General features: G+C 36.9%; 2 protein-coding genes across 11 annotated transcripts in view; both read right to left on the reverse strand.

The window, feature by feature from the left end:
- Positions 1-2,471: 2,471 nt before the first annotated feature.
- On the reverse strand, positions 2,472-18,216 carry mnd1 (meiotic nuclear divisions 1 homolog (S. cerevisiae)). 3 transcript variants are annotated; one of them, XM_040145105.1, is made up of 10 exons: positions 18,007-18,216; positions 17,857-17,884; positions 17,685-17,774; positions 16,856-16,921; positions 16,181-16,238; positions 13,749-13,897; positions 10,929-11,003; positions 10,668-10,782; positions 5,796-5,840; positions 3,154-3,260 (listed from the first exon to the last, which is right to left on the reverse strand). In XM_040145105.1, the coding sequence occupies exons 3-10, from the start codon at positions 17,685-17,687 to the stop codon at positions 3,154-3,156; spliced, it is 618 nt and encodes a 205-aa protein (XP_040001039.1). In that variant the 5' UTR covers positions 17,688-17,774; positions 17,857-17,884; positions 18,007-18,216. The 3 variants fall into 3 exon arrangements, with proteins under 3 accessions (XP_040001040.1, XP_040001039.1, XP_040001038.1); XM_040145104.1 differs by having other exon boundaries at positions 17,857-18,216; XM_040145106.1 differs by lacking the exons at positions 17,857-17,884; positions 18,007-18,216 and having other exon boundaries at positions 2,472-3,260; positions 17,685-17,846.
- Positions 18,217-18,957: 741 nt separating this feature from the next.
- trim2a (tripartite motif containing 2a) overlaps positions 18,958-23,523 on the reverse strand; it is a 29,084-nt gene continuing 24,518 nt past the window's right edge. For 7 of the 8 annotated variants that reach the window (XM_040145943.1, XM_040145938.1, XM_040145942.1 and 4 more), the window contains 4 exons: positions 22,535-22,715; positions 21,939-22,009; positions 21,518-21,658; positions 18,958-20,432 (listed from right to left, as the gene is read on the reverse strand). In XM_040145943.1, coding sequence (XP_040001877.1) covers positions 20,280-20,432; positions 21,518-21,658; positions 21,939-22,009; positions 22,535-22,715 — 546 coding nt within the window. In that variant the 3' untranslated portion in view covers positions 18,958-20,279. The remainder of the gene's footprint in view (positions 20,433-21,517; positions 21,659-21,938; positions 22,010-22,534; positions 22,716-23,523) is intronic. The other variant, XM_040145945.1, reaches the window with a different exon arrangement.

Raw genomic sequence — 23,523 nt, forward strand, 5'->3', positions numbered from 1 at the left:
AATGCCCATCATTATTCTCTCAAGCCTAAGTGCACATATTCAAATCACTCTTGTCTGACCAACAGTCAAAAGCCAAAATACTATATGTTCAGTTTACTATCATAGAAAACCACAAAAACTAGCCAATTTTCACATTTGAGAGGCTGGTATGTGCTTAAAAATGACTTAAATTATTAATCAATTATCAAAATTGTTGCCAGTTAATTTTCTGTCAATAGACTAATCAGTTAATCAATTTATCATTTCAGCTTTAGCATACTGGTTAGTTTCTGGGTACCTGGGGAAATAATAAAACTGACACTTACCTGTTTAAGGTGGTCATATGTTTTATATGTAAAATCTTAATCCAATAATGTGCTTTAAAATAGTATAATACTCACATATGCTTTTATTTTTGAAAATGGAACTTTTACTTGAGTGAAATTTTCACCACAGGACTTTCACTTGTTTTGAAATATTTTTATTTTTCAGTATTGCTGCTGTTACTTAAGTAAGGGATCTCAATACTTCCTCCACCACTGGTGCTTTTCTGACTTGCCACACTATGAAGGCATGGGAAGTGACTAAATACATTTACTCAAGTACTGTGCTTAAGCACAATTTTGAGGTATTAGTACTTTACAACCATATCATAGCAGGCTACTTTCTAATTCTATTCCACTACATTTCAGAGGTAAATTACATTGATCCATTACACCGATTTGAAAGCTAAAGTTATGAACAAGCTAAAATGAGCTCCACCTCTATGCACCGCAACAATAAACTTACATACACATTAATGAATCTGTAATTATAATCCAATGATATATAACAGTATAAAATTATAGTATCTGATTTATGCGTATTTTTATTGTTGATACTTTGAATACTTTTAATTTAAAATACTTAAGTACTAGTGACATTTTGACTGCACACCCTTTACTTATAATACTATGTTCTACTACTAATACTAATACACTCAAATACTATACTTAAATTTTGAAGTACTTGTCTATTTTATGTACAAACTTTATGCTTATACTCGGTTAGATTTCAGAGGAAAATATTTTTACCTTTTGCTTCACTTTGTGTATCTGACTGCTATCATTAATGACTATTTCACAGATTAGGATTTAACAGTAAAAAAAAAAACATGCGATAAGCTTTATAAATACAATGCATTATGAGAGATTTAAGCAATGGTTCCTAAACTTTTTGGACTGTGACCCTTCACAAAAACACAGTGTCTAGGTGGGGCCCCTTGTTATATTTCAGGTGAGTTTTTAGCAGTTCCCACCAGAGAGAGATTTCCCTCCTAAACCTCTTAAGTGACTTAATTTAAATAACTTTTCAAAGGCCAGGATGTAAAATGATCCAATATTTCACAAAAAAGCAAAGATTAAGGATAAATTTGTGTCTTCTTTCCTAACCCATTAATCATTCTCACATTTCCAGTGACCCTAGCTCAGGAACAACTGGAATACACTACTGAACTGTATATAAAATAGTTAAAACTAGCTACACCTCAATGACCTACAACAGTGAAATGCTACTTACACCTTGATGCATCAGTTTTATCGGCTGTGCAATATATATCATATCATCTCAGTCACTGTAGCCACTTTTCTTCAGAACCAGTACTTTGACTTTTGATACCCTAAGTACATTTTGCTGATAACACTTATGTACTTAAACAGGACTTTGAATCCAGGACATTTACTTGAGTATTTTTTCACTGTGGTATTTGTAAATAAGTCCACATCTGAATACCTACTAACGGTCTACTAATAGTAATAGTCTTCTAATAGAGCAGAAATTGCCAAAAGAAAATGTTTTAAACCTACTTGATAAGGGCAATTAGTAAAATTACATGCAATAAAATCTATTTACATGTCAGTCTGGTGTTATATAATATTATCTTCTTCTGTGAGCCTATACTTTAGGTTAAGTGAAAGTCTTTAGTTAGCATAATTACTGCACTGTTGATCTTTATAAGGACAAGACACGTTTAACCTAAGAAGCTGCAATTAATAATAGTCTTTAAGTTAGCGACAGTGAGGTAAAACTATTCAAAGTTGGCTTGGAAAGCTTTGACACTCAGCATCTTTGACTCATGAATCATAGTAAGGACAGGCTGGGCAGGTACACACATGAACATACATTCAGGTTATTGTTTTGCAGGTGTGTCAGCTCCACCAAACAAAACTACAGCCAGACAGGATCAGTGTTGCTAAAGTCACCCGTGCACCTCTAACAAGGGGATTAGGGTTCATGACAACAATGTTCCTTTTCTGTTCATACAGAAAGTGAGTCTACAGCTGTGGGAAAAAGAAAAAGAAAAAAGAAAAAATCCTGTGCTTTTGTGACAGATTTTGCAACATTCCAGTGGCAGTTTCTAAAGAACTCAAAATACAAAAGATTGGAGGCCTGGTGTAAATGCATCTGTACACTGCACGCTAAGTTTTGGAATGAAAACAACTGCCAAAAACAGCTTGTAAAACTCAGAGAGACGTTTTATTTGCAAAACAAGAAAACAGGTTCTGCAAAAAAAAGTAAATGTACTTTAAATATTTACAGCACTTGTAGACAAAAATATCGTAAGCATATCCTTTGTAATTTAATTTTCCTGTTAGTCCCAGTGCAGTTTTTATGAACAGAACTAGCTATTGCCTTAAATTGACCCCCTCCCACCCAGAAAAATACAAAAAGGGTTAATATAGAGGAAAAATTGCACAAGCATTTGATTCCAAACCATCTGTTTAAACCATATAAATTAGATCACTGCCAACACAGATGGTTTAAGTGTTGATTCATTTCCATCATCAACTTGGAGTTCTCAGTTTTCATGCAAACAGGTGTCCTAAAAGTCTGGCTGCTATGTTGTGTTTATCATAGAACCCCCTCACAGCCACTAATGGCCAGTTCAGTCTCTTCTCTCGTTGCACCAAAGCAACATTTCTGCTGATAAAATCAATCTGTTGTAGCAAAATCACTGATATCCGTCCTTGTTCAAATTCCACCACTGGCCTTTGATGTAATTCCTGGTGTGTTTATTTCCATTCTACTGAACAGAACAGAAACTAGAAATGCAGGGACCAGGTATGGAGACTTCAAACTGAACCTGAAACTCTTGCTTTTCCCTTACTGAGTCCACAAGCTGTGGTAGAATGACAATCAGTCCATGTAGTCAAAGTCCTCAGGGATCCCAAAGGCTTTATTAATGCGGCTGTCATCAAAGGCAAACTTCTTCTTTGTCCATGACTTGATGGCGAAAATATTATCTGAAAGCAGAAATGAAAATCTTTATTTAACGAGCTGAAATACAGTGATGCACCTGCCCCTCCAGTGTTATTATAACAGCAAAGTCAGTCTGGGATTATGAGAATACTCTCTGACTCAAGGATGATGGTTGAGTCCAAGAACAAACCATCTGTATCACTGCTACTAAAACACTGCTGTTTTGGTGAGAGTTGAGTTAGTTTAGGTTTTGATGATATTACTTTCGAAGCACAGAGAACATTTCCCGCCAGTGACCGTCGATAACACCTGGAAATAATTCAGGCAATTAGGGGGAAACTGACGGGTGTTAACGGGAGTTTTAACAAGGGTGGGGAAACGCTATGCTGAAGCTCCAATTTGTGTAAAAAGACCAATGTCATGAAGCGCACCAGTATTTTGCATAGAAATCTTGCTTAGTGCAGATTTGATACAGTATATTTTTCCGGTAGATTTCTGCATGTAATGGAATTTTAGCAAGCGTCTAGTAATGCTCCCAAATGAGATGCAACTGTGTTTTTTTATTTATGTGGGTTTTATTTAGTTTACTTATTCATTCATTTCATATTTGCTTTTCTGACACCTTCCATCAACAGGTGGAGGAAATATTTGCACAACCTTACAATAACAGGGATTAGCCTGACATCATTTATGACTATGACTTGGCCAATTAATTAGCTTCCCTCTAACCTCAAATGCTTTCAATGAATGACTTTAATGATGAATGCATATAATCACAGCAGTCTATTTTCCTTCAGCTGTGGGTCAAAAGCGCTCTATTAACTGTAGTATAAAATGTTATCAAAGCTGGCGATTTAGAATAAAATCTCTCTTGAGTCTGATGATTTATGGAGGTAAATTTACCCTGATAGTCTAACTTGAGAATACGTTTTTGTATACCCAAGTCCAAAACATATTCAACACATAAATACACAACTAATCTCAGTGTACTGCATTCACAAATCAACTCAGTAGCCTAAGTAGCCTAGATAACCTTCAGCAAGGCAGTAATAAGTCTATTGCGGTTTATTATATGGTCTAGTTGAGTTTCTCCGAACTGGAAGGAAGTGCCTTTTAGAGGTGATTCGTGAGACAAGCTGAAAACTGTAGAATGCGTCAACCATTTAACAAGTAATTACAATATCTTCCTGTAGATTAATACCTGTCTAATCAGGTGCTTATGTCAATAAACTCTGAATCACACTATTAGTAATGCCTTTTTCCTAGGTCGTGCGGGATCACCGCGTTCCACTGTTGATAGGACACAACATGGAGTTAAGGTGCAAGTCATCAACTGTGTTGGGGCTTGTATCTGCGTGTCTTTGTGTGGGTGTGTCTCAGTGTGACGAGGCTACAGGTTAAAGCTACACAGCATAATTTTTTGAAAAGTAAGGTCTAAAGTTTTCACAGAACAACTTGCAGCCACAGGCAATCCAACACATTAAGCAGGATTGTTAGTTGCCTGCAGGGGTCTGTTGTGACCTGCTAGATAAGACAAGTTCCAGTTCCAGTGCACTGAAAAAAATGCCAGCTACATAGCAAAAACAACAGTGCACGTATGTGTATAAAATAAAAAGCGTACAAAGATATAGACACCTCTTCCACCAATCCCAGAAAAAGTGGCCTTACAATGTTTCCAAGGAAAAAATAAGTGACTGTTTTGCTGATTTTGGTCCTTCATTCAATTGGTGAACACAGTGTACCACACAGTGCAACAGAAGAAAGAAATTTGTTGAAAATCTACTGAAAGAACAGTCAAACTAATGCTAGTAGTTGTAACATAACAGCTTAACATTATAGCTTGTAGTAAAAACAAAAAACAAAAAAAACATTTTATTTGTTCTCTAAAAGCTGATGTAGGCTGATGTGCTGTGAGGAAACATTTTTACACCGAATGCTACCTTAGGTGTATTCCTTCAGTGGTGTCCACCACAAATGAGGGAAGTCATGAAAGAGGTAGGTATGACTCATAGTTTCTTAAAATGAATATAATTCTATGGAAGTAAGTCAAAAATGCGCCAACTAAAACCAACAACGCAACCTTGTTGACCAGTTGAAGGAAATGTTGACCTGAAGAGTCAAAAATGGGCAGATTTCACTAACAGTCAATTGCTTATTCTGGGAAATAATTTGCAGATTAATTCTATAATGTAAATAATAGTTTACAAAGTTAAAGCCCCACTAATGATTATTTTAAATATTGATCAATCTGCCTGAATATTTCTGTGATTACTCAACTAATCCTTTGTTCTATAAAATGTCCGAAAACTGTCCCTCGCAATTCCCTGAAGCACAAGGTGATGTTATTGAATGTCTTCTTTTGTCTTTACAAAACCCCAAATATTCAGTTTACTGTGACGTAAAACAAGGAAAACGAGCCAATTCTCACATTTGCGAACCGTCAAATGGAAAAATGAATTAAATTATGAATCGATAATCAAGAATAGTTGCTGATTATATAATTGATTTATCAAATAATTGTTGCAGCTTGAATCCAGACTTATTACACGTGTTTGTATTTAAAAGATAAGATGACTTACCTGTCCACCTGGAAACAGCTTCTTTTGCTACAACGTTTGACTTTCCTGCAAAACACAGTTTATGATCAGTATGTGCATTATACATTATGTCTGCAATTTGTGTTTCTTTCATTTTATCAGGTAATGTAACATTATTCCCTTCAGTCAGTTTGGCATTACTGCTCAAAATAAGGCATCATCACATCTCTGTGTTGAAAACGAACAGACACCTACAGAAAACAGACCAAAGCTGTTCTAAAAGATTACCATTAAAATGATGAGTTACACTTAATTTCACTGTAAAAAGACAATGAAAAGTGTCATGTTACAGGTGATAGAAAACAGAACATCCTTGTCCGTTTTGTGTTGCAAATCCATACAGTGTGGTCCATTTACTAACCTTTGTTTCTTTGGTAACCCATATTAATGAGCAAGACTCACATACTACGTATGTAAAATAGGCCAAACAAATAAATGCACAATGTGAAAGCTCAGTTGAAAGTCTATCGTCCTCAGGGCAGACAATGTTTTCTGCAAAAAATATACTGTAAGTCCAGTGAATTAAGTAAAATAAAAGTCACAAAAAAAAAATACTGGCAACACAAATGCAAATGAAGGTCAGCAGCAAACACTATCCTTTGTGGAGGAAAGTTTTGTCAGTGATGTGATGGTTGGATAGCAGCAGCCATACTGTATGAAAAAGTGGTACACTATTAAATTAAAGCAGACAGTTTAGGTTCCACTTCCCCTGCAGCTGCAGCTGCAGCTGGAAAGAGCCCATCTACAAACCTGAAGTAGAGCTGAACAATGTGCACTAACTGGATAGCTTTCCATTTCTGAAATATTTGGTGATCTATGAGCCTGAATCCTAAACAACAGCAGGTAACGTCATTAAGTTGCTATGAACCTGGACGAGTCTCTTTACCTTTTAGTAGTATTTAACAATAACCTTTTATTGATCCCAATAACTATCCACATGCACCGATTTGGCTGCTGTACTTGTGGGACTGGGCTTCGGCTGCTGAATATCCAGCCAAGATATCCAGTAAAGTTGTCACAATCGGTGGTATGTGCTGAGAGTAGGGCCTTGTAGTTCACTACAATCCACACATCATAAATGGAAAAGAAAGAGTAAAGGAAAGATAATCACAAAACAACTTTTCTAGAGGTTGTAAATAATTCCAAAAAGCATGAATACATTTGTGTACTTAATGGTTGCCCTTCAACATGGTTGTAAATGTCTAAATACATGTCTAACTTTTAAACTCTGACTTTTGTACCCACACAGTCTCATACTTGCCAAGCACATAGCTCCGATTTCTTTGAGATGTCTTTTTGCCCTTCCCATGTTTGGTGGTTTTCAACCTCACATATTAGTATTTTATCTATGGGTGCGGCAAGAAATGTTAAACATTTTTGAAAAGATTGTCTGTTAGCTCTGTCGCTGGCACTTCTTTTCAGTGTTCTTTACACTGAGCATGACTGTGCTTTCAACTGTACTTTGGCTGTGATCTAATGAGAAAAGCAACACTTACACCATGAGTCCAATCCACAAATGTTTTTAAAATTTTGGTTTTCAGTTGGATTTGCCAACAATGTTTGGTGGATATTAATCCCACCTCTTGCAACAACAGCAGATTGGCATCATGGGTGTGGCAACCACTGTCGAACATGCTCAGGGTCGACAACATCAGTAGTGTGGGTCTGGTTTCATGACAACAGAGGTAAAGTTAAGGAAGTAAGTCATGCTAGGGCTAGCCTACTTTTGATTCTCGAAAGAACCTTTAGTATTGACCAGCTTTCAGAAAGCAAAGCATATATTTAAAAACTAAAAATGTGTTTTTAACTTTCAGCGGTTGAGTCATTTTGATTATTCGCTCACAATCCTTTTCCTGAAAATCCTTTAAATAAAAAGGGGGAAACGGTTCAAATGTACTGTCTGTGTAACAATATTGTTGCAGCTGCGTCTCAACACACATTTGCTTTAAAAGTCGCTCTCTGAACCAATGAGTCTCACATCTGCATGAACATAAGCATGAAAAGGTCTAAGCCAATTCTGCAAGTTCAGTTTTAACCCCCCTTCAGCAGTAGACATAACATTGTGTCATATACTCTTCTGCATAGCTGCACAAAGCTCTCAGGATACAATTCAAGTTTCACTGGAGGGAGATGGTTATCTGTAACAAAGCTGTGTGTGTGGTGTAGTTCAAAAAGAGGAAAGTAAAGCTTGCAGGCAAGTAGAGACAGTGATAAATGTGAAAAAAAAGCAAAAGAGATTGAAAGGGAAAGAAAGGTTCTCCTTTCTCTATCTCATTAACTATTTGGTTCATCTATCTGATTTGGGTGCATCATGTCTGTTTTACGATCTGTATTACATTACATAACTTTCAATGTCCACAATACAAGCACAAGCTGAGGCTGAACATATACCAGGTCGAGGGATTGAAAGTTCTGCCATAGCCTTGGATTTTAGTGAGAGGGGCCAGATCTAGAAAGAGCTGGAGGTATCTACTTTCACCAGATCAACACAAATCACTGCCACAGATCAGAGAGCTACTCCACAGAGTGAACACAAATTCAGTTCACACAAATGTCAGCTAACAGATACGGTGGCCCTGGATTCCACATATATCCCCTGGGTATAGAGATAAAAAATATCCAAGTTTCATTTTTCAGTGCCGTTTTTTTTACATTTAATACTTCATTCTACTTAAACGTTTGAAATCTATTTACATTCGCCATTTTGAGTCTGTTCGGATAGCTGTAAAAGAAATGTTTTATTCCTGGGGTTTGGATTGGTACTCCAACAGCTGTTGCAATGATTTAAGTTTGGCCATGGGTTCATCACTGACAGCAGAGGCAAAGTTTCTGCAGAGGGACTTACAATGTGATCCTAAAGTTGTTTCTCTGGGACGCACAATTAAGGTGTTACAGGATATGATGGAAATTTCAATTTTGTCTTTTTCTGGCACAAAGCTACCAATGCAAACTTGACTGTATTATCTACTATCTAGAGAATATTTAGCCTGTACAATATAAAGCAGCAGCTGTACTAAAAACATCAGTGTCAAACTAAAGTATCCCTTCTACATTTACTGTTTCTTTACACACAGTCCCTTACAAGAACCAGACTGAAAAATAAATAGATTTCTATTGCATTGTCATTGCCTTTTCCTCTTTGCTTCCTCTTTGGTTTCTTTAGTCCTGTTGCAAGTAAAATTCACATTCAATTTACATTTAAATCTAAATTAAGAACATAAAGTAGCTAAAGGGTAACCCTTGTGCCTCCTGATATGAATGAGAGATTTGGCCTTGATTATGTATAAATACACACTGTACTATGTCAAATACTCAATATACCAGACATTCAACCTAAACAAGACCTCTGGCAGCATTTGACATAGTACTTACATAGTAGCCTATGATCTAGAGGACTGAGAATCTTCTACTAACTCAATTATTTATTAATAAATTAATCTGCCCATTATTTTCTTGATTAATTGTTTGGTTTATAAAATGTTTTAAAAAAAAGTAGTGAGGTTGAAAAAAAAACAACCAAATGCTCACAACTGAGATGCTGCAATAGGGAATATTTAGCAATTTTGCTTTATAACTGCAACAGCCAGTAAACAAGTCATGAGCAGTGGTCTTGTCTTTGTGTTTTAACTTTGTCTCTCCGAGCTGAGATGTCAGAGGTTATAATATATAGTGAAAGGCTGAAACAAAGAGTTTGCTTCTAAGCCGGTTGGGGTTAAGACCGACAGTTTCAAAATGACATCTTGACGTCGACTGACCACTTGTGATAAGTTTTCACTTCCTCGCTGACATTTGATTTTAACCGTAAGAAACTGTGACTCGGCTGCTCAACAGACAAATTACATGTTTGCTCTCAGCAGCAGCATTAGAGATGAGATCTGCTGTGGCTAAAAGCTGCACCTCAAAAATCTTGTCCCGAGTTGTTTAACACAGAAAGATAAACTGTATCCAGTTGTATTTGAGAGGATTGTTGTGCTTTACACACATTATTCATGTTATTGAACAGGCAGTAAGGCAGGCGTTCGTGTTCATCATTACATATGAATGGGGTCATGCATCTCTGGTCACAACTGAACTTGACTTAACCCAACTGTATGTAATTTTTCCCTAATATTTTTTAGTTTGAACATGCTCCAAGACATATCTTAATTTGGAGAGGTTTTGTCAAAGGCTTCTGTAACCCAAGTTTTTGAGAGAGCCTCGCCCTTCTGACCAATCAGAGAAGGCCAAAGTAAGGGGTGGGACCTCGAGGCTGTCAATCAAGACATGAACGGGCTTCTGATCTGCTTCTCCTCGCGCACCGAGGCTTCGAGCTAATATTAGCTGGTGAAAGACGTCTGCATTAGCTGAGACAGCTAACACGACGCTGTACGCTGTCTCCATGAGCCACTCAAAGCTTTCAGCTACAGTGGCTAAATACACTAACTAAAAGGGTGTTGTCAAATTATTTTAAGAATTGTCACCTGGCTTGTATTAACCTCACACACACTTCATGTTGTGAGATCAGTTTTTGCCACAAGTCTAGAGACAAACAACAACTGACCGAACCATGTTAGATAGGTCAGGACCAATCCGCATATCACCAAATAACTACTTGTACAACATCCCTCTGTCAAACTTGCCTTGTTGTTAGGGTGCTACATAACCTCGAAACTTACCAGAGATTTAAAAACAACACCTCTCTTGCATGGCCTCAAACATTTGGACATTTAACGTTTCACACAGGGCGTTTATTTCAACTTTACCTTACTGGACATTTTACAGGATGCTGGGTTTCCTCATTCAACAATTACAAGGGCCTTGATTGAAGAAGGGGAAAAGAAAAAAAAAAAAGTCAGGTTGTGTGTGTATACTCACTCATCTCCTCAACGACATCTGGGTCACACACTCTGTACTTCTCCAACTCGGCCTCCAGCTGAGTTCGCTCCTCTCTCAGAGCCTGCAGTTCCTTCAGTAGGGAACTTCTCTCCTTCTGCATGCACACAGACACAGATCATTTTGTGAAATTTATTTTATAAATCTAATTAACATGTATCATTCATTTTATTTTGATTATTCACTTTATCCTAAAAATAGATCTTTCCATATAAGGTGGGAACCATGTGAAAATCTTCTTACTGTATCTTGACGTCCAACTTTGGCCTTTTCAACCACTTTCTGTAGAGACACTTTCCGCTGTTTTGCTTCAGAAATCTTTAAAGTAGAACAGTGTTACATTAGGTAAAAATCTGCCATCAAACTACTTCCAAAGTAAAATATGTTATTACAAACTTTATTTATAAACTAGAGCAGGGGAATGGCGCATTTTTTTTCAAATACAAAGCAGTTTCATAGTCAAATTATCAGGCAGGCAGGACAGTATAACAGGGTAGATCACAAAATTAAAAATGCCAATGAATAAATACCTAAATAATATTTCACAAAACGAATTAAATGAAATGTGCTTCACAGTGTTTTCAATGGGAGTAGCAGTTTTTGTGCTTTTTGATTTTGGAGATTGCAAAGAGATGCGTAAAAGCTTTACACATGAATTGAAAAAAAAGTCTAAAATTGGGCACATCAATTGTTCTTGATTTATGAATGTAATATTTCCCTAGCAGACAAAGAAGTTTTATACGATCATCAGTAATACTGGTATTGAATTTAACAGATAAAAACAGAACCATGTATTCTGACACATAAATGAATTTGCTGAGGCGACTCAATATTGAGAAAGACACATCAGACCAAAATTTGTTGGAATAGCATCAGTTAAAAAAAAAAAAAAAAGTATATTTTTTATATATATATATATATATATATATATATATATATATATATATATATATATATATATATATATATATATATATATATATATATATATATATATATATATATTTCAGATTTACAAAATGAGCATAACGGAGAAATATCTTTATAATAACTGATGAATTTGTTACAGCTTCACTTTACTCTGCCATAAAACCAATTCTAAATTCAATGCTACTGTTCATGACATTGTTACTTGAACATACAGGTGGTGAAATAACCACCTATGTCAGTGTACCGATTTGTACCCCTTCAACAAAAGTACTGATTGGTCCCAGGAATTGATTCACCACTGTTGAGATTTGACTGCAAGCAATACTCCCTTAAACTCTTAATGGAACATGGCTGCTGACCAGAGCATTACAGACTAATGATTCATCTGCATTAATATATAATTACAGAGCAGTTAAAGCATACTTTGTAATTAATCTGGCAGAAATGGAAGGAACTATGTCGTAATCTGTTTTTAAACTATACCCCAACCAAACCCTCATTTCTCTTTTTTTCTGTCTTAACATCAAGCATACAAATTCAATTGCTGTCTTAAATGGATGACGGCATTCAAACAGTCCCCCTCAACATAACTTCAACACTCAACACTTATTCTAATGGTCAAATGCTGTTGTATATCGTTAACAGCTATACTGTTATGTTGTTATGCTTGTGGAGCAAGCGAATGACATAGTTTAGATACAGATTGCAGCTGCGTAACACTTAACTTCTGTCCTACATATCTGGTGGCCAACATTCTCTGAGGAGTCACCACCCACCCTCACTCCATCTGTCTGCCATGCACCAGGAGGGGGAAATGGATCATCACAGAAGATGAGAAATTCAAAGCTGTCTGTAATTTAACCATTGCTTTTTTTTTTTTTTTTTTTTTAAACTCAGAGGAACTTTACCGTAATCAGCAGCTCATTTGTGTTTTCTTCCCATTTTTCTCTTCGCTTTCAATTACCATGAGTGTTTTTCTGAGCTGTGCTTGTCATAGGACCACCTAATTTACTGTAAACTACAAAGAGCAGTGTAGTCTTAAAGCTTAAAAAAAAAAAAAAAATCTTCTCTTATAAATTACAGGAATTTTGGCATCAAAAATCAGGAAAGAAATCAGCATGTGTAACGTGTAAGATATGTAACACCGTTTTTTTTCATTTACATTTTTTTAAACTATTTTTTACATTGCATTATATTATTTATATCACCACATCACAGTAGTATATTAGAATAACAATACTATCTTGCTATTATTCTGCTTTTAAATTTTAAAATTATACTTTCTAATCATACTATTCGCTTCAGTTTCTGTTATATATCCACTTCATAGTATTGTTTTGTTACGGTGTGTTTATGTACATTACAAAACTTCCACATACAGTATATTATATTTAACATTATATGCCTTTACAATATTATTATGCAAAGTTTCTTATTATTCCTCCCTATATCTATTTACTTATAGTACACAAATCATTGCTGCTGGCGTTGCTTGACCTTTCCTTTGCACAAATGTTTTCACAATTCATGTAAAGTTAGGTACATAAGTATTTGGACGGTGACGCAATTTTCGTAATTTTGCCTCGGTACAAAAATCACGATGGATTTGAAACAAAGCCATCAAGATGTCACCGAAGTGTAGACTTTCAGCTTTAATTCAAGGGGTTTAACAAACATATCTCATTAACTGTTTTTACAGCCATTTTCATTCAGAGCCCTTCCAGTTTCAGGGGCTACACACACAGACACACACTTATATGTTTAAAGGTACTGTAATGTAATATATTGTATATAGTTTTTTATAATGTAACCTTTCAAATTTCTTTAATTTCTTATTTTATTTATTATGCATTTCATTTAAGTAGCTCTTTTTCTGTTTTCTTATCTCTCAGCCTGTCTCTGTGCTGATGTACAGTATCTTATTTTACACAACACAGCAAGCTGGTATGAAACTGGTACCAATTGCATTCACCACAGCTCTAAAGAAAGAAACATCTCTGGAGAACTATGCACTATGTATCGCTTTTCTGTATACAATGTGTTGTTTTGCTTTTATTATGTTTTATATGGTAACATCTGCAGATTTTGAAATATGAGGTGATCGTGGTCAAGACTAAAACTGAGGGGCCTCACCTGTTTCTGCAGCTCCTCTAGTTTGTGCTTGCGAGCATGCAAGGCCTTGCTGGGGAAGGCCCAGTAGTAGTTGGATGTACCCACTCTTTCACAGTCAACCATGTTGTCATCTACCAGGCTCTGCAAGACTTCCTTCACAGTCATTGGAGCTTAAAGCGGCAGAGAGAGTGAGGAAAGAACACCATCCACATTAAAAGGTCCACTATCTTTAATTTTACATCATTACATTGCGTTCCCAGCGGAGTTGAGGCTATTTGTGGATTACTAATCTGATTTGTGAACGACTGATTTATGTTGATGTTACGGCCAGTACAAGCTGAGAGGACTTTAGATCTATTTTGGCAACACAAACTGTACTTGATTTTAGTAGAATGCAATATTACACCTAAGGATTTTAAAAAATAAAGGTCAGTGTCAGGTCTCATTTTTATGTACTTCTGGTAAGGTTTACCACTCTAATGTTCAGCAGGCTAAACCCACACATCTGCAGCCTATCGGGCTGTTTTATTCTCATCTGAGAGAACATTGCATGAGAGGATGTAGTGGAGCAGAGTTACATCTTGAACAGTGTCAGTGGTGAAATGCGATACTCCCACACATTTGTTCAGTCAGTCCACTGTGAAACCGAAAGAGCTCATCTGCTGCGTTAAGGGTTGAGCTGTGTTGAGTCCTGAGAGGATGTTGAAGAGCAGCAAAAGCAATTCAAAAATGAAAATCATTCTAGATGGATTAACCAAACTCCGTATTTGCTTGACTCTAGAACTGTCTTTTCTATGCCTGTCTCTTTTTTTGTCCATGTGATTCAAATAACTTTTTGCCCCTTTTAAAAGTATTCTGCCTTTTAAGGGTTACTAGTGTTTTATTACCACTCTTTTTCTTAATTTAGTTGAGATCATTCCCTTGGCCCCTTTTCTCACTTTTTCTCCCCCTCTACAGGAAAAGGTGCTCACAATGCACATCTCTTGTTTTCCCCCTCCCCCATCACTCAGTAACTACATTATGCTTGAGTACGGGGGTCAGAGACATGTGCTTTTAATCACAGCAACAAGATCCAGTTTCACCAGATTAATGTTTTGTCCAATTTAAAACAAAATCCCTCCTCAGTTATCCCAGACACACAACATGGTTCTGTTCCTCTGCGGGACTGAGCACTTTAAAAGCCTGTATTTTTACACATTTTCCCTTGATACTCGTGACATAAGACTCCATGTTGACATTGAAGGAATATGTTTTATTTAAAAACCCAAAGCTTTCAGCAGTACTCTGCACTATGAGATTACTGCTATTGATAGGTCTGGTTCTGCCTATAAAGACTGAATACAGTTAAGATGGTAACAGTTAGTCCTTGTTGTCATGGTAATTCTGCAAGCACGTCACCACAGTGTTTTTTAAGAATGCATGAGGGTGCAATGTCTTCCACACAAAGACTGTGTGGAAGTGGTAAGCAAATAGTGGTCTGTGGCCCAAATCCGGGCCTCCGGCAAAAACTTTTGAGCCCCCAAACAAAAGCTGAAGTTTTTCCTGTAATAGTTTGCATTAAAACATTTTGGCATTATTTCTCACAAATATACTTTGGGGATGTAAATACAACACTGTTTACTGTGTGTTGGTAACCTGTCATTTACATTTCAAGTCTGGTAATGCAACACAAAGCATAAATTTGCTTATACAAGTAATTTCTTTTGCCAAGTGAGCTTTAACATAAGCTCCTCTGTTAACCCTCACTGCATAATAGGAAAAATGTTATTTACCCTCAATGCCTTAAGTGTATTGCAACAATAAATAGCTCTGACGAAAATAAACTTGTGTTCACTGTTGATTCTCTCTCAGATATCTGCAGAATGACTGGACAGTAGAAAATCTGTATAGAAAAAGTCTAAAAAGCATGGTATGCTTTAGAAAATAGTCAGTGTGATAAATGGGCATGCAATGCAAATGCAAACAACAACAACAACAAAAAAAAAAAACACACTATGGTCTATGAAAATATAATATATGAGAATAATCAGTCCCACAACATGTTAGTGCATTATGCTAGAAACAAATGTTTAAGGCCTGTGTAAATGACATTTGAGACTTTTTAATATCTTTAAAAGGTTTTTTGAGGAGACTGAAATCAACACTTTTTAAAGCTTTTTGTGTCCTGCAGATATCCTGTTTTCCCTAAGAAATCACTTGAGCATCTACTGTTTAGACTCAGCTCCCACATTCGTGTTTTCATCTCTAAAAATAGAGAATGATGTCTCCACTAACCCTTAGATTTGTTTAACTTATTTAGTTAGAAACCAGCAGGGGAAACGCACAAAAAAAGACTGTACACAGTTTGTTTAACTGGCAGTAAACTTGAGCAACTGATCAGCTGGGCACATGTTGACAGACCACCTTAAAATTCAGTGTTAACGATGTTAATAAAACTGTTGATCATTACTCACCTATGCCCTTTGTCTTAGGGGCTATTTTCTCAATGTCTTTCAGCTGAAACACATCTTTCTAGAAAGAGAGTGACACAATCTGTTTAGGGAAAAATAATTTTTTATTCACAGTATCATAGAGAAAGGAACTACTTAACATTTATCTAAGTCTGTATCAGTATCTAAGTGTTTTAGCTGTACTTCATTTGGGTTTTCTTTTTTAGAATTAATACAACTGATATATTTATGGATTTACATTCAAAATTCTTTTAAAATATATAATTATCGAAAAATGTAATTTTCTGTACTTTTATTTGCCTGATTTCATTTAATTGTTAATGCTGAAAATCTTGTAAAGTTTGTTTTATTACAAGTATATTATTATTAACTAGCCACATTACTTCCAGTGCAAAGGCTTATATTTTGTATAATAATTTTATTTGAATTTTAAAACATTTTAGCTTCAGAAAAGATATATTTTTAAAATTTTGAGATCCAACTATTTCCAGTTTTCAGAAATAAATCACTCTTCAAAATGCATTCCTCCCATTGTAACATAGTCTAACTGGACTTTGCAAACCAGATGTAATTATGAAAAGTATGTGTCTGGTTGTGTCGCATATGACATGCATGTGCATCAATGGATGCTACTTTAGACTGCTGTGTGTGTTGTGTTATGACAATGGGGAAACTTACTGATTCAAAGAAAATCTCCATCATGCGAGTTCTCTTCTCCTCCAGACTCAGTCCTTTCTTCTTTGACTGTAACAGAAAGTTTAATGTGACTACTAAATCACAAAGCAATGCTGGTGTTGTTGACAATAAAACTATGTATGAACTTGGGATTGATTTCTGTCTGATGAACTCTTATTCTTTAGCAAGCAACAGGGAACAGTAAATATATCTACAATTCACAGCACTTTGAAATATGAATTTGTCATGTAGGCCAGTGATCAGTAACAGGGATTTCCATGCTAAGCGTATTGTCCGTCTATGCTTCTGCAGCAGTGTTGTTGTAATACAGCTTCCAGCCTCGAGTGGCAGCACCGAGCAACGCCACAGCCGGCGAGGAAGAAAATTAACAACGCGCCATATTGGTTTTCAAATCGGTTGCGGGTTAATGAAAATTACCTCCACTTTATCTGAGTAAATCGTATATTTGTTGCTTTATATTTGCCTGACACCAACCACTTTCCAGCCCGATGGCTCACTGAGAAATTCACCCTGTCTGTAATTCCATCGGAATTTAATGAGCACCGAATGCCTGAAATAAATGTGTCGGTTCACTAGTAATACAGCACTGATACCGAAGTTAGTATAACCCGCCTGAATTATGGCTAATAACGTTACTGGTGCTTTGGCACGTACGTTGGTACCAGTTAGCGAATTGTATAACTTTACATCCCGTGTCTTAGCTCGGTAACCGTTATTTAGGAGCTAACTCTTAGCTGATGCCAGCCTCTACATAGGCGTCGGTCTTCTCCAGCTGCATTACATGAACTACACGTAAAGCTGAACGTCTTACCATTTTGTTATTTAGGTTGTTCCAACGACATCCACAGAAACTGCAGCTTTACGGATTTTGAGATGTAAACTAGCGCTCTTCTTCGTATGTCTGTAATCCAAACAAGATAAATGTAATGTAGACACTACCGAATTTTCCCGCGGAAGGGTATGACGGCTTTATGTCGCCTTACCTGCTCCTCGTAAACTCCTCTACATTTCCTTTAAAGAAAATACGTATCAAAAATGCATTATAAATCAATGGGCTTTTGTTTATTTATACTGTTAAAGTATACCACAATGTTACCATAATTTGTTAAATATTTCGTCCCTCATCTAACAACCTTAGTTGGTCTTTATAAAGTGAATTTAAACACGAAGGATGCACAAGAAAAAACAAATGAAAAAGGTTAAATGAATGTAGAGACTTAAAAACAGATTTTCAAAGCATAGTTGATGGCTTTGTAATTTTATGGCTTTAACACGGCTTGTACATTCCCATGACACGTCCAATTTTTTAGGTCCTTAGCATCTTGTTGGCTTCAGTTCTGAATATTTCCGACTGTACGGGAAGGCATCATTGCTTTAAAGGGGAGGGGCGACGTTGTCTGATTTCACCTCGTGGGTTTCTGACGCCCTCTGCTGTATGATACAATACCCTGTGCGCATGGAACCGAGGCAGCGCTGGACAAGAAAAGCCTTTTATGATTTATTCCGCCATCTGTACAAGGGACCAAGTTCTGTGAAAAAGGTCATCGGTGAATCAGGGCCCCGACTGACCCCCACTGGCAGTGTCCTTATTTCCCCAGGCACCCTAGATTGTGACACAGGGTCCCACCACCAGACTGGGGCCATGAGAGGGAGCATGGAGGACACGTCGGAGTTAATATTGTACCTTAGTGGTGCACTAGTTAGTGATTAATCACATTATGTAAACCTGTATACCCAAGCAGTTTCCTGCTTTGCCCAGTTGGTAATCCAGCCTCACTACATAGCAGCTATGTATTTGTTTTTTCACAGTAGCAAAAGGCAGCTTATTACAACACAGTACTACACAGAACCAAATACAAACACAGAGATATTCTTTTCTGTGGGCACTTTAATTCCATTTGGCATTACAAATATAAACAAGACAATGGAAAACAAGTAAGTTAACAGGATTGCGTAGAAAATGGATGACCAAATTCAGGATACCTCATGAAAACTGTGCGCTTAAAGACAAACCAAGGCTTTCAAATGGTAGCACAGTGCATTTTTACAACATACACCTCAACTGTTGAACTACATATTGCATCTTTTTTTTTTTTTTTTGCTATGTTGCCTATGTTATTTTTTTTTTTTTTTTTGAGGACAGACAAATTGTTATACTAAAACACAACTTGTTAGTAGTTCTACAGATTTTTTTTGAAATACGTAACAGCACACGGAAAGGAGCGGAGGTGATCACGGCTCTGCAATCTGTGTCTTATGTGACTGGATTTAACCTACACTGCAAAATGATGAACAAACCCTCTCAGTGAGGACCGATGAGCCCCACTGAGTTTATTTTCAGCACTTTAGCTATTTGCTCAAATTCTGCAACAAATTCTAACATGTTTGTACGTAATCACAGCAGATTGTAAATCCAAAGTGTCAAGAGGCTTCATACACACCTACACAGCAGAAGTCAGCATGTCAAGTCGCCTATCACAACACACACACACACATATTCACGCTTGTCTTGCGCACACACACACACACACACACTACGTGTTTTTGTAAAACCAATTAAGAAATTATAACCACAATTATGTGTTAATTTAATGTGATAACAAATTACACTAGTCATTTTCACATATACATAGAAGTATTGTAATTGAAACATTGCCTCCGTTCAAAGTTTCCTTTGGTGATGTTGTTAAGTGTCCGCTTGAAATATATTTATACTTTGTGCGCAGTAGCTTTTCAGGTGTTTATTAGTAAAAACAGCATGCACAGAAGAGATGCCTAATCATGCTTGAACCCTGCCACCTACAGTAGGTGGAATATTTGTCTTTTATAGTGAACAGGCAAAAATGTGAAGAGCAATTAACAGGAAGCTGCAGTTAACCAAACTATAAATAGAATTTCCATTTTCCCAAATTTCCCCAAATTTCCCAGTGGCTTAGGTAACTTCTTTACTTTAATTTCAATATCACTTAACACAGTGCCCAACCAGTGTTTTTTAGGAACAAGTGCAATAACATTATTTTCCAGTTTTCCGGCCATTTCACAACAAATCAAAGATCTAACATAAGTACAATACCAAAGTTTTATTTTTTAAATCAGCGCAATTAAAATGGAATGTGAAAAAGGTTATGTGTGACTCTTCAAAGCACCAGTCAGCAGCAGCCGTCTGAATATCATAGATCTTCTTGCTTCGTTCACACCGCAAAAAAATTCTCTCTCTGTTTCTTCGGCGTCCGGGGTCAAACAGGACGCCACGTGTGGAGAACAGTCAAACAGATGGCACAAGGACAGCACGATTCAGGGATGAACGGGTGGGTGGATGAGTGCAAAATCTGCCAGTCGCTCCCATACTAATGTGTGTATGTGTGGTCATATACAATGTACAGCCTGTGCGTCGAGGGAGGAGGGGCTACTGCAGGTAGCGGTAGACTTTGAAGCAGTGGTTGCCAGAGTCAGCGACCACGACGTGTCCGTCAGAGGTGAGAGCCAGTCCCTGCGGGCCGTACAGCGGGTCTGCCGATGTGTTGATGTAGGAGAGGAATGAACCGCTGCCATCAAACACCTGAGAGAGAGAGAGAGAAATCATAATCACATCTCTGGTCATTTCTGTATTGGGTTTAAAACCAAGAGGTGCTTTGCCTCCCACTTCATTTGCAGTTCATAAAAGGCCTCGACATGTACAATTAAGTCATATATTGTTGTGCAAAATATGACAACGCAATGTTTGCTTATAATGATGTGATTCTGATTGTGAACGAATATTTCATTTAGAAAAAAAAACCTGCATAGATGAATGGCGTGAGAACAGAGGGTTGTCTATGGAGCAAACTAAAATAACAAAAATTAGAATCTCTTTATCTTACTTTAGCAGTCTTCCTCTCTTTTGTTATGGGGATGAAAATACAGATTCTGGGAAACATACCAAAGCCAGGGGGTCGTATTGGCAAAATCAAGTTGAGTAAAGGTACATCAAATACCAAATATTTTCAGTAAGCAACACTACATACTTATTTAGAAACTGAATATAATAATGTTATGTAAAAATTGTGCTTATTGTAATCTGTTGAAGAAAAATTTTAATGATCAGTGTATAGTTGGTATATAATCTCTTCAAACTGAAACAAGTAGGTACACTGTATTGGAACGAGGAAGTTTAATTTGGCCAATGTGCAATCCAGGGGTAAAAAGAAAATGAGAACAGACTCACAATTTGTTTTTCTCCTTTTTTGCTAGAAAACACAGAATAAAATCCTCTGGTTGGTCATATAAAAGATGAGAATGATTAAATAAATAAGGATGATTCACAATGACCGAAGTGGTCATTTGATGTGAACTGAGGAAGAGAGGATTGTATTGAGGATTGTATTTTTATATTAAGTTTGGACTCCAAATGTGTGATCGGCTTTTTTTCTGCACAAGTGAAAAATGGGTATATCGTAAATATTATTGATGTACAGGCCACAAGATAGCATCGGACTCGGCTGAAAAAAAATCCCAAACCAAAGTGAACTTGTATGACATCATGTCTGCAAGGCGTAGAAATTAGAAATAAAGTCATATTCTGTAACCCAACCAACTGTGAATGCCGCTGGGGAGAAAGGCTATATTTTCTTTGGTCTTGTCGGAGTCAAATTCCTTTGGACTGACCTGTATCCTACTGTTGCCCCAGTCTGCTACTATGATGTTGCCATTAACATCCACTGCCACTCCTGTGGGCGCGTTGAACTGGCCGTTGCCCTCGCCGTTAGACCCGAACTTCAGCAAGAATTCTCCCTCTGTGTTGAACACCTACATTTTGAAATAGAAACAACAGTCTAAAACTTGGTATGGCAAAGTAGACAGGAACACAGTAACCCATTTAACTAAAGAATAGTTTAAATGATAAGAATGTGATTATCAGAGGCTCAGTGGGTACAAAAGGTACATAAGAATTTACAATAGAAGAGGGGAAAAGGAAAAAACTAAAGAATGTCTGTTTTTTGTACTAAAAGCAGACTAATAGACACTTTTTAGACTTTTTACACTATGACTATGTAATATACTTCCACTGCTCTGAGACTGTACTTACCTTGACTGAGTGATTGTGGAAATCTGTCACGATGATTTCATTGTTGTTGTTGACAGCAGCAAAGTGAGGGCCTGAATAACGAGAAGAAAAAAAAAAAAAAAAAAGTGTCTCATACGCACTGTTCCTCAAATTCTGATCTTAAGTGACCTGATAGAAAGAGCTAAGTTCAGCCAGCTGTTGCAGAGCAGAGGTTTTTAGTAGACATGCAAGGTTTATAAGAAGCAAATGCACTTACGACAAATAAAAACAAACAAAAAATGAAGACTGATGAGAGAAAACCCACGTTCTGTTGTACAACATGCTGTTTGAATGACACTTGAATTATGAATCTATGTAAGGACCATTTAATTCATAAGATCTATGCTTTGTTTCACATTAAGTTTTTATTGATATAAGGAAAAAGCTTTGTTTTAATTGGAAGCCTATTTAATTCATGTCTTAGCAGTAAATTGAAAAAAACAAAAAACAAAACAAAAAAACTCAGGAAGGATGATGGTATCTTTATGGTTCCTGGTTTGGCATACTGTACGTCTTCATTCCACATGCAGGTGTGAGCTGGTTGGAGGAAAGACTGTAGGGGGCAGCGCACATATTACCATTGAGTGTACCTGCAAACTGCCTGTCACCGTTGCCGCGGTTACCGAACTTGGTGACCAGCTTGCCGTTGAGCTGAAAGATGAAGACGCAGCAGGCCTTGTTGTCGACCACGATGATGTGGCCGTTTCTGTCCACTGACACGCCTTTGGGGCCCATCAGCTTGCCTGAGCCAATCTTGTTCTGCAGAGGCAAAGGATTTTACATTTCTGTTGCACCAGAGGTTTTTAACCATGTACTTCATGATTGGGAACTTAGACATACAGCAGTATTAGTGGAGCATACAGTATATATATTATCTCCATTTGACTGAGAGTATTAGTTTAGCATTATGTTCACATGATTTTTTTCCCCCATTTTCTAAAAAAAAAACAACTTACCTTTAGTCCCTTTAACAAGCTCTATTTTGTTTTGTATGTAATTTACAGTTAAAAAGAGAGCAAAATAAAACGTCCTATGAATATGCTGTACATACACTATGCAAAAATAGACATAAATGATGGGGTCATTAGTTTTGTGACAGTGGTTAAGAGAAGACCTGCAATTCAGTCAAGGAGCATAAGGGCTGCCCTGAATGGAAAATGTCAGTATCTGGCATTTTGCTGCTGCAGCCCCTCTGTAACTGTAAGTAGGAAAATAGGACAAACGTCCAGCATCAAAGCACAAGGCTACAATTATTCATATTACCATAAATCTGTACTGGCTTTAAGATTTAAAACCACTGATGTAGACTGAAGGGGGAAGTGAGAATCTGCATGTGTGCACCTGTAACACTCCGGGAAGTACCGAATAAGGCATGAAAAATTGCAACTGACTTATGGATTTAAAGCACTTTTTTTTTCTGTATAAATTACTGAAGAAATCCCACTGAAATGTGTCCGTCGCTGTAAATGTACAGGTAGTGTTTTAGGGACAATGCAGCATTTTATTTTTTTGGCAGCCACTTTGCCAGTTAATATCCCCGCTGTTATTCCTATTCTTTTCTCAGGAA

Source organism: Xiphias gladius, chromosome 15 (assembly GCF_016859285.1).
Source record: "Xiphias gladius isolate SHS-SW01 ecotype Sanya breed wild chromosome 15, ASM1685928v1, whole genome shotgun sequence".
Taxonomy (NCBI): domain Eukaryota; kingdom Metazoa; phylum Chordata; class Actinopteri; order Istiophoriformes; family Xiphiidae; genus Xiphias; species Xiphias gladius.

What these genes read in the sequence shown, in the direction of transcription:
- mnd1 (XM_040145106.1), bottom strand. An exon ending in TAGAGGAGCTGCAGAAACAG is followed by an intron (nt 11,004 to 13,748) that starts GTGAGGCCCCTC and finishes TCTACTTTAAAG; the next exon opens with ATTTCTGAAGCAAAACAGCG. An exon ending in AGATGTCGTTGAGGAGATGA is followed by an intron (nt 5,841 to 10,667) that starts GTGAGTATACAC and finishes TGTGTTTTGCAG; the next exon opens with GAAAGTCAAACGTTGTAGCA.